We start from the raw sequence: 12830 nt of genomic DNA on the forward strand, positions 1-12830 counted from the left end.
CCTTGCCTCACACCCAACCCGCCCCCAGGCTCCGCCCTCTTCGCCGACATGCTGATGTGCACGAGCTGTTCGCTCGCTAGGCGTAACTCACGCATTTCTACGTTGTTCTTTGTCTCGGGAAGATTATTGAAGGGGTTGTGTGTATGTGTCACTCACCAAAAGGAAGTCAAACCTGTTCCGCTCCTGCTGGGGTGTGCTGTAAAACACATCGACTAAACCGGTGGATTTAAAGCTTTTTGGGCCCTAATTAATGTGACCTCGGGGGTCACGGACTCAATGATGTGAGTTGACTCAGTCAGAATCTGAGAAGAAGAAAAAAACGTTTTGCTCTAAAGCAGGGGTTTACGTTCCTGGATGACATCTTTACTTTATTTAAGTATTTACTCTTCTGGTGACCTTTACTTTTATTTCCTACAAAACAGTTTCTGTACTTTTGACTACTGACTTGGTTCAAATAGGCTCATTACTTTTTTCAACGTCCACAAATGACGACACAATGACACAATGGAAAATAAGATGGAAATGCGCTATTCCACCAAATATGCCCCATTAATGGCAACATACACACATTTTGATCAGATTTAGAGTTTCAACACCCCACCCACAAGAAACGTTTATTTGAGTCTGTGTCGGTCATGCTTGCGATCTTGACAGATTATTTGCATTATTAGCAGTTAGCTATAGGAACACATTGTTTTGATAGCCAGGGATCCCCAGCCCCTACCTTTAAAACACTTTTTTCCACTTGCTGTCAACTGAAGATGACATCATCTGTGCTGAGGAAATAGGTAACGACCAATCATGGCTCACCTGTTTTTTGGGTTTGGTCAGCATACTGTGCCATGATTGGTCGTTACCTATTTCCTCAGCACAGTTGATGTCATCTTCAGTCGACAGCAAGTGGAAGTATCTATTATATATATATATATATATATATATATATATATATATATATATATATATATATATATATATATGCCATAGACATACACTTGTTACTTTATGTTTAGGGGCTTCAAAATGAAAAAAAAACATAGGGAAATTTTTCACTGGAAAAAAAATTGTCTGGTGGAAATTGTGGTTGACCAGTAACTAGAAAGTCACCAGCCACGTTGACAAGTTAATTTAGAGCCCTGGGTGCTTCTACGAGCTTGTTTAGCTGCCAGTTAAGTAGAAGCACCTGTGGCTAAAGCCAATATGTAGCAGGGTTTTTTTCCTTTCTGGATCCGGATTCATTATGCAGGTAAAGGGTCTGTTCTGTTTTCGTTGCTAGAGCACAGTTATAGTAAGCACATGGCTAAATAAATGCCTTTTTGCATCTTTGCCGTTCCTTCGATACTTCGAGCTCTATCGTTGTTCCTCATTAGAGTCGCCGGCCAACTGGAGTCTAGGCTACGTTCACACTGCAGGTGTAATGCTCAATTCCGATATTTTATTTAAAAAAATTTTTTGGGGGGGAGTAAACGTTTTCATTACAGACGCTCCCCTACTTATGAACATTCGAGTTACGAACAACGGTACATACGAACATGTCTGCGCGCATGTCAAAAAATGTTCGGAAAGAGATGCTGTAAGTTAGATTTTGTATTGCGCACCTTTTTCCGAGTACTGTAGTGCTTCTTTCCGCCGCTAATACCGACGCTTGGCGCTGTGAGAGCTCACCCAGCATTGGAGGCTCAGCAACGTGTCGAGGAGGAGGAAGAAGAAGAAGAAACGCCTGTCGCTCATAGATAAAGCCATCGCACTCTTCGAGCAGCAAGACCCAAATATTGAACGTTGCACAAAGGTTGCAAATCAATTGAATGATGCCATACAGTGCTACCGCATCATTTATGATGAAAAAAGAAGAAAACTGTGCAATCGTCGTTAGATCGCTTCTTTCGGCCAGTTTCTAGTAAATCCTCCAAGGAATATACTCATCAACCCTCATCTTCTTCTCCGCGACCCTCAACTTCTTCCTACATTGAAGTTACGGAGGAGGAAGTAACTTTTGAAGCCGATTCCAGCGACGACGAAGAACCTCTCATGATATAAAATCCTCCTCTTCCTCCTCCTCCATCAAATCCTTAAGCATCGAGTACATCTTCCAAAAGTAAGTTAAACTTCATTTTATTTATCTTATTACGTACATGTACATACTGTGTGTGTCTCTCGCTCACTCTCTCTAACATACGTAGTACAGTACTGTACGTATTCTCTTTAAACATAAATTATAATACAAAATATAGCACTGAAGCAACTTACGAACAAATTCACCTTACGAACGATCGCTCGGAACGTAACTCGTTCGTAAGTTGGGGAGCGTCTGTACCTATTAATTGTGACCTCAGTCTATTTGCTGTGTGGACGTAATGCGTCCCCAAAGTGACCCGCATGCGCAGAAGAAGTTACAACGTCACTCTCAACGCTGTGATTGCGGAAGTAAATACATATGGTCCAGGAGCATGTCAGGGCCACGGACTTTTATAAGTCCGTCTTAGGGGCTCATATTTTTACCATCTCATATCTACAGAGGAGTGATGCAGGAGGAGGTAGAAATAATATTTTGTGAAAATGAGGCAAGTCTGTTCGAGCGCCTCATCTCACGGAGATCTCGCCTTTTTTCTCCCTAACGATAACGTCACGTCATTGCCGTGCGTAATAAATGAGCCGTCTGCGTGGCTAAATTACGAATATCACCACCACAAATGTCATCTTTATACTTCAAGTTTCAAGTGGGATTAAATTAAAGTCAAATATAAAGTCACAACTGTTACTCGAAACAACTTTGCTGGTTCACGTACGTCTCCTGAGCCGTGCGGACCTCGCGGATGCGTAAAGCATAAATCAAGCTGAAAGCTCCCGCCCGCGCGGAGCGCATATTGGACTTTTGATGACGTCAAGGTCGGATATATGCGACCTGGCTGTTCAGACTGCGGTTGCATTACAAAAATTCGGATACGTATCCGATCTAGGACTACATATGAAAGTGACCCAGGTTGGAAATGAAAAAATACAGATACAGGTCGCATTTGGGCAAAAATCAAATCAACTGGTTACACACATGTGCAAGTGCAACATGAACAGAAGAAAGTAAGTCACAGTTTATGGAATCTCGTAAAAAGCTGTGAACATCCTTCAGGGGAATATATGGCATTCCATTTGCTAGTATGGAAGGGGAGAGGTGTGGCAAACGTGACATAAGAGAGAATGAAGAGCGTCTGTCAAAAATGTTCTCAAAGGGAGGTTAAAATCAACAGCAAGTGAGTCAGCTTGACCTTTTTAGTTCATTTCTGATGTTATACAGTCTGCTACAGCATCTATAAATGGATATGCAAAAAGGAGTCAAGAAGTGCACTATAGTCCATTGTTCCCCAGCTTTATTGAGCCCAGGCTCAGATTTTACAGTAGAAAAATCTCACAGCACAACACCAAATTAAAATGTCACAAAAAGTATTTGTACTGAAATAATGATTATCTTCTCAATATTCTTCTCACAAATGTACTTACTTGATGTGAAATCTTTGCAACTGAAAGAAACCTACATCGATTTTCATTTTCAAACCAGTTAAGTGACATTGGACAGTTTCATGCAGCACACCAAATAATTCCTCACAACACATTAATGGGAATCACTGTTCAGACATTAGACATTCTTCTGGAAGTTACTTCTGGCTGAAAATAGGACGGCACTATTAAGATGTCAGATAAGGACACATTCGAGCAGTCTTGTTTGGTGTGGGCTTTAAATGGACCCAAGTCAACAGGAAGTTTTCATTTCACTCAAAGAAAGAACATGTCTGGGAGGCATGATGACTTGAGGACAATAATTAGTAGGCAGTCCAAAACAACCATCACACACCGCAAGACAGGCAACACAAGCAGTGGATAACTCTAAACCTTTTTAATGCATATGCACAAAAGCTCAACCTTTCAATACTTTTTGAGCATTATGCTGTTGCTGAATAGCACAATTCACAACGTGAATGCACCAATATAATTTAAATATGATATTAAAGTCCGCTTTATCATGCTGTTCACATTATTACAACATGAGACCAAGATGACTTATCAATTGATCATGCAACCGTATCTCGTAATGCGGCTTCAAACAGGATGTTCTCAGCGCAAAGTGGCCACTTAGCTTACAGTGTCAGCGTGTCATTCTTAGGTTGCAACATAGATAAAGAGAGACTCGAAGAGTCAAAGAAAGGAACAGAAATGGACGGCCTTGCAAATTTTTATGGACCAAACATCTGTTGTGAAATTTGTTGTTCAGCTCCTTCTTTGAAAGCAAAAAGTACCGAAACATTGAACAGTTGGATGTGCATTCAAAAGTTTAGAAAAAGTCCAATTAAGTTATTTATTGATTTATTTTTGTCCTTGACAATCGTGCAATGAGTATTATAAACTAAAACCACCTGTGGAGTTCAATAGGGTTCTGTATTTGGCCCGTTAACATAGATTCTTTAGCAGGTGACCGCTAACTGTAATTGACAAAAAAGCTAAAGTTGCTTTCACGCCGCACTTGTTCTGCGTGGCATTCACTGTGGGGGGGTAAGGCGCAGGGAGGCTGGCGGCCCAAGCTCAACATACTTGTCACTGGTTGCTAAGCGACCACACAGGAAAAAAGCTAATGCCTATTTCCTATTTGTTTGGATATGAAGCAGGCTACCGCCCCAACAAATAGCCCCGACTTTACTTTTACAAAAGAGGAAATAATGAGTGTGTCATGGTCTGTGTTTTTGTTGTTGAGATTATATTTAATTGTGCTTCATGGTATGTCCTATTTCCTTGTGCTCCATCTTCATGTCTTGATTTGCTCGTTGATTTCCCCCCCCCCCCCCCCCCCTCCACCTGTTCACCTGTCTTTTTTGTTGTCTCGTCAGTTTGCTTGTATTTAGGCCCGGTTCACACGGAAGCAAAGCTGACTTCGTTTCTCAAAAAAATCTTGTACACACAGAAACGTTTCAAGTGTCCAAAAGAAGACACTGAGGACGTTTAACGGCTGTAATGTATATGCCAAGTCTGGAGTGGCGCTGTAGCGCAGCCACAGGGAGTTAACAGAAAGCATAGAAGAAGAATCAGCAAAAAAGACAAACTACTGATCTGATAGCCGATAAGCCAAGACTTTTGAAGCCGCCATTTTACTCTTCGCAAGAAACGTTTCTCAGCATACGACCCTATACATTTACAGTATCGAAATTGTATACTATTTGAAACAGTACTTAGTAGAAACAATATGATTCATGATGTTTTAAATTTGTTAAACATAAACAAGAGGACTTCAGAGATTTTACAACTTGCCTTAAATACATTTATACATGATATCCTTAATGATGTTTACAGTAGGAAACTTGTATCTTTTTTTAATTAAAGAATTATAACTGTAATTCAACAAAAGATGACTCTGTCAAATCTAATATTGGGGTCTAAGGAACTGAGCGATAACAGAAAAAGGGGGTCTTCAAAGCAGCACATACCGTCCACTAAAAAATATTAACCACCCCGCGCCCCGGCCCTATAGCTCTTATTAAAGAGCCTATGAGCTGTAAGGTGGGAGGAGTAAGATGGCCTCCCTGTCGCTTCAACGGCATGTATGAGCTATCGGCTATCCAGTAATATAAACAGATCAGTGAGACGAACACAGGAGAAGTGACAATGGGTGATTCAAGTACAACAACATCACGCAAACAGGGGGGTGTTGGTTTGGGCCGCTGTAGCCTATCCCAGCTGGCTTCGGACAGTAGGCGGGGTACACCCTGAATTGGTTGCCAGCCAATCTCAGGGCACACAGAGACGAACAACCATCCACCCTCACAATCACACCTATGGACAATTTGAAGTGTTCAATTAAACTGCCATTCATGTCTTTGGAATGTGGGAGGAAACCTGGAGTACCCAGAGAAAACCCACGCAAGCACGGGGAGAACATGCAAACTCCACCCAGGAAGGCCGAAGCCCGGACTCGATCTCACGTCCTCTGCACTGGGAGGCGAACGTGCTAACTCATCCACCGTGTCGCCCGCTACAATATATATATATATAACAATAAAATGCAAGGGGATTTCTTTGTTCATCAATATAGAGGAATGATTACACCTTGAAGGGATTTTCAGAAATGCTCTCTGAAGGAATTCATAACTACAACGCGGCTTGCGGTGAAAATGATTTTGATACTCTTGCCTTATATAATTGCAGCTAGCCTTACTCAAGGACGTAAAAAAAAAAAAAAAACACTATGGCCTGCAGCTGACGTCAAAAATTCAAATCAGAAAAACAGTGGTTCTTGAGAGTAAATAACCCTGGGCAAGGTGTAACTATAAAAAAATTCTTTACAATGTCTTGGTCTCCAGCAACATTGCAAGGAATGTTAAAAGTTACGGATGACTAATCTTCCACCTGTGTAATGTCGGCAAGGACACTTGAAGCCTGTAAAACTAGACGTACATGTGGCAAGTCCCCCTCTCGACTATAGCAATTCTCTTCACGTTTGTACAAACTCTTCAATTAGCCCATGTGAAGAAAAATTCAATTGTTGTGATCTTTCTCTGTGACTTTGCCGTGCTTGGTTTTGTGGTACGTCTGTCATAGCATCTCTCCTCTAACTACGTCTTCAGAAGATTGTATGCCTGTTCAACCACATTTTTTAAACACTTGTCACTGGATCAGCATGTACTAAGCACACATTTTTCTTTTCATTTTTAAACTTTGTATGCACTGCAGGCAAAAGCAGGGAGCGTTCACAGATGAATATTTGTAGTAATAATGGGAAATGTCACATTATTTTCGGGAGAATTTTTCACCCCTCAGGAGAAAAATCACATCAGCAGTGGCATCCAGGTAGATGAAGGCGTGTGAGAGGGTGTTGCCTGTGCATGATGTCAAATGGGTGAGGTGGTGGTATGTGTGTGTCTGTTTCGACGGGCCTGATGAACAACATTCCTGACAATAGAGCTATTCTCACAATGCTGTACATTACATTGCAACTGTTGCATCGTCAAGCGTTGAAAGACACACGCAGGCTGACCCTCTTTTTTGGCTCAATGAAAAGAAAACTATGCTCGTCAAACTTTGTTATACATTTGCCAGAAAACATCAGCAAAAACAAACTGCAAGGGAAATATTTAGCTTTGAAGGGGACAAGCGGCGCTTATCGTGCTCGTATTCCAAATGTGAGCAGTAAAATGGGTCAAAACATTAAGGCTAAAAAAATATGGAGCAATTTAATTTAATTTAGCCACACATCCAGCCTCAAGAAGTGCCTTAGGGCAGCCCTTGTAATCAGAAGGCAACTGTTTACACCAAATATGTTGATGTTAATCTGCAAAACGAGTGCAGGCAAAAGGATTGTTTATATGAGTATACTAGCATGTCTGACCCTATTTCGCTAATGAGCTGACATAGCGAGTAAAACAAGGAGAACTCTGGGCACCACAATACAAACAATTCTAACAAAGACATTTTAACTATACCAGCACAATCTAATACAAAAGTTTCATGCAAACTAATGTCCTTCCGGTAGCAATGGTGAGAGGAGAGGACAGCAATTTAGGAACACACAAGGTGGGTGGAGTCACAAAGGCAAAAATAGACTCACTCAGCGGGTATATAAACTCTGAGTAACTCATTTAAATACACCTCTGTTCATGTGACTTCCACCTAATACTTTGTGTCCTTTTCTTTACTACTGCTTTTTAACATCATTTGTGACTTGCTTGTTTGTCATGCGTTTTCCTTGGCGTCTTTGTTGGGGTTTGAGCAAATCAATGTGCAATCTTGTGTACTGTACATTTGACACAGCACAGAGATGAGTGTGGATAGCAACACTGGCAAGTTTGAATGTTTCAAAAAATTGCCAAACCTAAAAATTAAAACAAACATCAACGTCAAGAAAAATCAAGCCCTTATCTCTGCTCTCAAATGCTGTGGGCGTGTCCACTGAATGCTAGAAACCACACTCTGCTGAAAAATGTAGGCTATGCTACTTTGTCTAGCAACTTTCTCAATGTTACACATTACTACTAGTGTTGTGTCGTTCACGTACGTTTTGTTAAAAAAGAACAAATCTTTTCAGTGAACGTGAGTGAACGGATCACTTCCTGAAGTGATTCGTTCTTTTCTCAGTTCATTTGATCTCAGCCACGCTCATGTCGTCAATCTTCGCGAACGCCCAAACAGCAGCCAGCGTCAGACACGGGCGGACGTACTCCCTTGCTATTGGCGTTAGCGAGTGAACGAATCGTTGAGTGAACGTGTTGCCAATTCCGGTTCAGGAATGATTCAGTGAGTGAACGTTCTTTTGTTTTTGATAGAAACACAATCATGGCAAAAAATATAGCAACATAACATTAACTGCGTGTTTCAGATTCAGTTCACTTAAAATAACTGTCATGCCCATCGCTTTAATTACTACCTACATGCTTAAATAAAGCCTCCGGTGGCTGTAATAATTAGGTTTGTTGGTTTTCTATGACGCGACAAGAGGTGCTAGCTACCAACTAGCTTGCAAGCTAACAAGCTTCCGGGGCTCCCTTCAGCGGACAAATGGGCTCTTCTGAAGTGTCACCGGCCTCACTTGGGAATTTAAATAACGGCGTTGAGCTTTGACAGCAAACTTCAAATGGGCATGGCAATAAATAGGATTAAGGATTGTTTATTATCTTCCAAACTGATCTTGTAATTATGAAGTGAGTTGAGTTGACCTATACCTTGTTGTGCTTGTATCTCATATTTTGTCGTCGTCACAAGTCAAGGCAATAAAAAAACAAACAAACTGCCAAACGTTTATTCTGTTTTGTCATATAAATAGCAACATAGCTGTGTGCGTAAGAAAATGAATTTCTTTACTACCGAGACAGTCATCTTTATGTAATGCATTTTGGCAATTATATCTGGAGCTTGACCTGTTTGACTAGCCATGCCTTTTCTCATTGATTCCTTTCCCCTGCCATTCCTATGCAGTTAAGACACACCGTGATTGTCTGGGCATCATCTGACATCAAATCTGTTTCTGAGGCCACTGTGTGTTTTCTACTTTAAGATCCCTGATTGCCTTTAAATTAATGTATTTTCCTTACCACAAATCATTTGAAGGGAACAAGTCCCAGAAATCCCAAATTTCACCCTGTCTTATTAAAATAAGGGAAACCATTAAAATGTGTATTTTTTATTCTTGTCAGAAACATGCCAAAATGTCACGCATTACACACACACATGTACTCGTGACATACAACACCAAGTGACCCGTCTGCGGTAAATCAAATTGACAGGTGCCAACATATTTGTTCTCAGGATTGGCTAACCTGCTGGATGTCATTATGCGAATATTTTACAATGTTTAAAATGTGTCGCTGGCTTTTGGTATGTGTGTAATCTACAAAGGAATAAGGGCCACACTGTCAAGCGTAACGTTAGAAGAGAATTTTGTTTTTTTCCAGTACCAGTACCCATTCTCTGGCATGAACAGGCTCAAAAATCAGGTTTCAAAAACTGAACCCTTAGAACTGTGTGTCATGCATATCAAACACTAGTCCACTATACTTCCATAATGATATTATTTTAGCATATTTAGCATAAAATTACAACTTCCTCAATATTATGACATTATTCTCCTAAATATTACAGCTTTTGGTAATTTTGACTTTATTATTGCGGATATAACATTACATTTTTTTCTTTTCAAAGTGGCCCTAGTATTCGTTCATAGCCACTAAATAACATACACGGTCAAATATTGATAGTTTCTTGACTCTTTATCCCTGTGAAATTTATACAGTATTGTACATGCAAAAAGTGGATACGCCTTTTTTTTCCCCATCTGGGGCCATTTCAGTTTTTTTTCTTTTAACTCTTCCAAGGGCCATAGAAAATGTAATTACAAGATAGGATGCAACAATCGTTCTGCATAGGAAGTAGTGTATGAAGGACAATGGGAGAACATGCCACACAGAAATATCCAAGCCAGGAATCATATGGTTTAACATTCCAGTTATCCCCACAGAAATTCATACATCAATTCTATGCCCTTCATGTAGCATGAGCATTGGAATGATCATGATCAATAGTATATCTGCGTGTCCTGAAATAGTTCTCGATTTCCTCCAGAGACCGTCCCCGGGTCTCTGGGACGCACAAGGCGGTGAAGAGCAGACACACGACGCACACCACCGTGAAAAAAAAGTACGGCACATACAGGCCATAACTGTCTGCCAGGTGAGTGAAGGCGTCTGTGAGCACGAAGGCTGTCAACCAGCTCACAGTCACGCACAGGCCCGAGGCCACGCCCCTTACGGCCAGAGGCAACACCTCTGACATGAGCAGCCACGTGATTGGCCCCCATCCCATGGCATATCCTGGGAGACAGAAAAAGGGTTTGTATCAATGCAGTGAAACAAAGATGTCTTTCACTTGGACAATTTTAATTATATTTTCTTTGTGTGTGTGTGTGTGCAGATCGATTGAATGACTTGCCAAAAATTATAGATCATTTTTTGGGGGGGCTTTTTAAGATAGAGGTGTTGTTGTTAAAGGAGTAGCTAACCCAACATTTCCTTTATAATAATATATTCCATGCAGCCCCACTAGTCTAAACACGGCATTCTGCGTTCAATCCACTGTTTTTTCTCCATCTCAGGGGGCGGCCATTTTGTCACTTGCTGTCGACTGAAAATGACATCACAGTTGGTCAGGTCTCACGTAACGACCAATTACAGCTCACTTATTTTCTGAAGCTGAGCTGTGATTGGTTGATACCTGAGACCTGAGCAACTGTGATGTCATTTTAAGGCGACAGCAAGTGGCAAAATGGCCGCCCCCTGAGATGGAGAAAAAACAGTGTATTAAAGACAATATTAATACGAATGCCGTGTTTAGACTAGTGGGGCTTCATGGAAAATATTATTGTAAAGAAAACTGTTGGGTTGGCTTCTCCTATAACAACACCTCTATCTTAAAAAGCCCCCCAAAAAGGGCTATAAATGTGTTTTTTGTTATTTATCTGAGTTTGTGTGACAACTTGTCTTTCAAACAATCTGCACACACAAAATGGCCGCCCCGTGAGATGAATAAAAAAACTGTGGATTTTTTTGTTAATTCATATTTCATTAACAATTAACATTCATTAGCATTTTTTTTTTTTATTTGTCCATTCAAACATCTTTTTGAATGTCATGTCATGCGCACCACATTTTATTTTGTCCAATCACATATTTATTTGTGTATTAGCATTTTTTATTTCAAGGTATTGAGCCAAAGGACGTGTTTCAAATCTCGGGCGAGAGATGAGTATTTTCCGCTGGAATTATTTAACTTCATAATTACACAGCATGCAGCGATGGATATAGTTGATGGAGTCATTGAAGCCACATAATCAGGTTATATCACTCACCAAATATAAATACCACAACGCTGATAAGTGGAATGGGGCCTGCAGCCGTTTGATTGCGAGCCAGCCGAGCCACGTCGCAGTGGAGGTTGCGCTCCATAATTGCGGTGAGGTTCGGAGGGGCGGGCCCTGGATGGTGAGGTGTGGTGTGTGAAATCATGGTCAGAGTCAGCGTGGACAGGAACATCAGAAAGCTGGAGGTGTACAGCAAAGCTTTGCGCCCTGCCTTGTCCATCAAAACTGCTGCCAGGCTGACAGAAACGAGGCGGACCAATCCCACAATGGCAGCATCATACCTGACGGGGTGAATGGGTACAGGTGGCGACTAATTACAGTATGTGAAAAATGGTCATTAATTAAAGATGAATGATGTGTCATGCGCAGAATGAGCGAGTCGGGTAGCATTTCACACCTGGGCTCCAGTGAGACGTTGCTCTGAGAAAAGATGGGCTCCAAGTAGACAAGAATGGGGCTGATGCCAGTCAGCTGCTGCAGGAAACGCATAGCCACCGAGATGAGGATTGGCCGGTAGTAGACGGGCTTGGCCAGCTGGGACCATGTGACCCGGCTCTGCAGACGGATGCTGTGCTGCATTCAAGAATGTAGTATGTATGAATATATGAATGCTGACAGTCGAGATCTGATAACATGATACACTGTGACCCAGTCATAAGTAACGTAAGCCCTACTTGCAGCATGTGTTTGACCTTCTGGTCCACTTCTTTATTGCCATTGTTCTTCTCACCTTGATGGCGTCGAGCTCGCTCTGTATGTCGTAGTCAGCTCCCCTCAGCCAGTGGAGGGCGTGCTCGGCCTGCCCATCTCTGCCCAGGGAGAGGAGCCTTCTGGGGGAGTAGGGCATGAAGACTAAAAGTACTACCATTAGCAATGCTGGTAAGCCTCCTGCCACTGCAAGCCACCGCCATGGTAACACCAGACCTGTGCATCATATAATACAGAATAGTACATGCACTACTAATTTTTTGGCTCATCCTGAAATTTCACCCAAAAGCCAAATGTAACCAAATTTTTGTGTGTTGTATAGCTTTTATGCCAATTTTACCCAAAGCGTAAAGTGCCAGCGCTCCGAACACAGCAGTAATCTGAGGGCAGGTTCCCAGGGCTCCTCTCAGGGATTTATGGGAGATCTCTGAAATGTAAACCTGGGGAACAAAAAGCACAAAATGTGCATCTCACTGATAGAAATTCGCTAGAATATACTACATGTGATCAGATAATAATCTAAAAGATTATCAAAAGTTATTTTTAAGCACCCGCCTGTCCGATGTAGCTGTAAACAACGCTGATCACGAGGATTATATTAGTCCTATTTATTTTTGTTGTATGTCAAAAATGTCTGTAGTAAATATATAACCCACTTGGGCTAAGAATGGGCTATTTGCACAAATCCCCTACTTCCTGAACTCAATACCAGTCCTTCATTTCCTGTCTTTCATGATTGGAC

General features: G+C 41.4%; 1 protein-coding gene across 2 annotated transcripts; it reads right to left on the reverse strand.

The window, feature by feature from the left end:
• Nucleotides 1-9132: 9132 nt before the first annotated feature.
• slc2a6 (solute carrier family 2 member 6) lies at nt 9133-12796 on the reverse strand. 2 transcript variants are annotated; one of them, XM_077556619.1, is made up of 6 exons: nt 12644-12796; nt 12429-12528; nt 12111-12304; nt 11778-11953; nt 11369-11661; nt 9133-10334 (listed from the first exon to the last, which is right to left on the reverse strand). In XM_077556619.1, the coding sequence occupies exons 3-6, from the start codon at nt 12246-12248 to the stop codon at nt 10009-10011; spliced, it is 933 nt and encodes a 310-aa protein (XP_077412745.1). In that variant the 5' UTR covers nt 12249-12304; nt 12429-12528; nt 12644-12796; the 3' UTR covers nt 9133-10008. The 2 variants fall into 2 exon arrangements, with proteins under 2 accessions (XP_077412745.1, XP_077412746.1); XM_077556620.1 differs by having other exon boundaries at nt 12640-12796.
• Between the last annotated feature and the right edge of the window lie 34 nt (nt 12797-12830).

The sequence above is a fragment of the Vanacampus margaritifer genome, chromosome 2 (genome assembly GCF_051991255.1).
Source record: "Vanacampus margaritifer isolate UIUO_Vmar chromosome 2, RoL_Vmar_1.0, whole genome shotgun sequence".
NCBI lineage: Eukaryota > Metazoa > Chordata > Actinopteri > Syngnathiformes > Syngnathidae > Vanacampus > Vanacampus margaritifer.

Bases quoted from the DNA above. Each gene is read 5' to 3' on its own strand.
- slc2a6 (XM_077556619.1), bottom strand. From the start codon at position 12,248: ATGGTAGTACTTTTAGTCTTCATGCCCTACTCCCCCAGAAGGCTCCTC. The intron at 11,662-11,777 runs GTGTGAAATGCT...TCACCCCGTCAG, and splicing joins AACGTCTCACTGGAGCCCAG to GTATGATGCTGCCATTGTGG. The intron at 10,335-11,368 runs GTGAGTGATATA...TCTGTCTCCCAG, and splicing joins CGTTGTGGTATTTATATTTG to GATATGCCATGGGATGGGGG.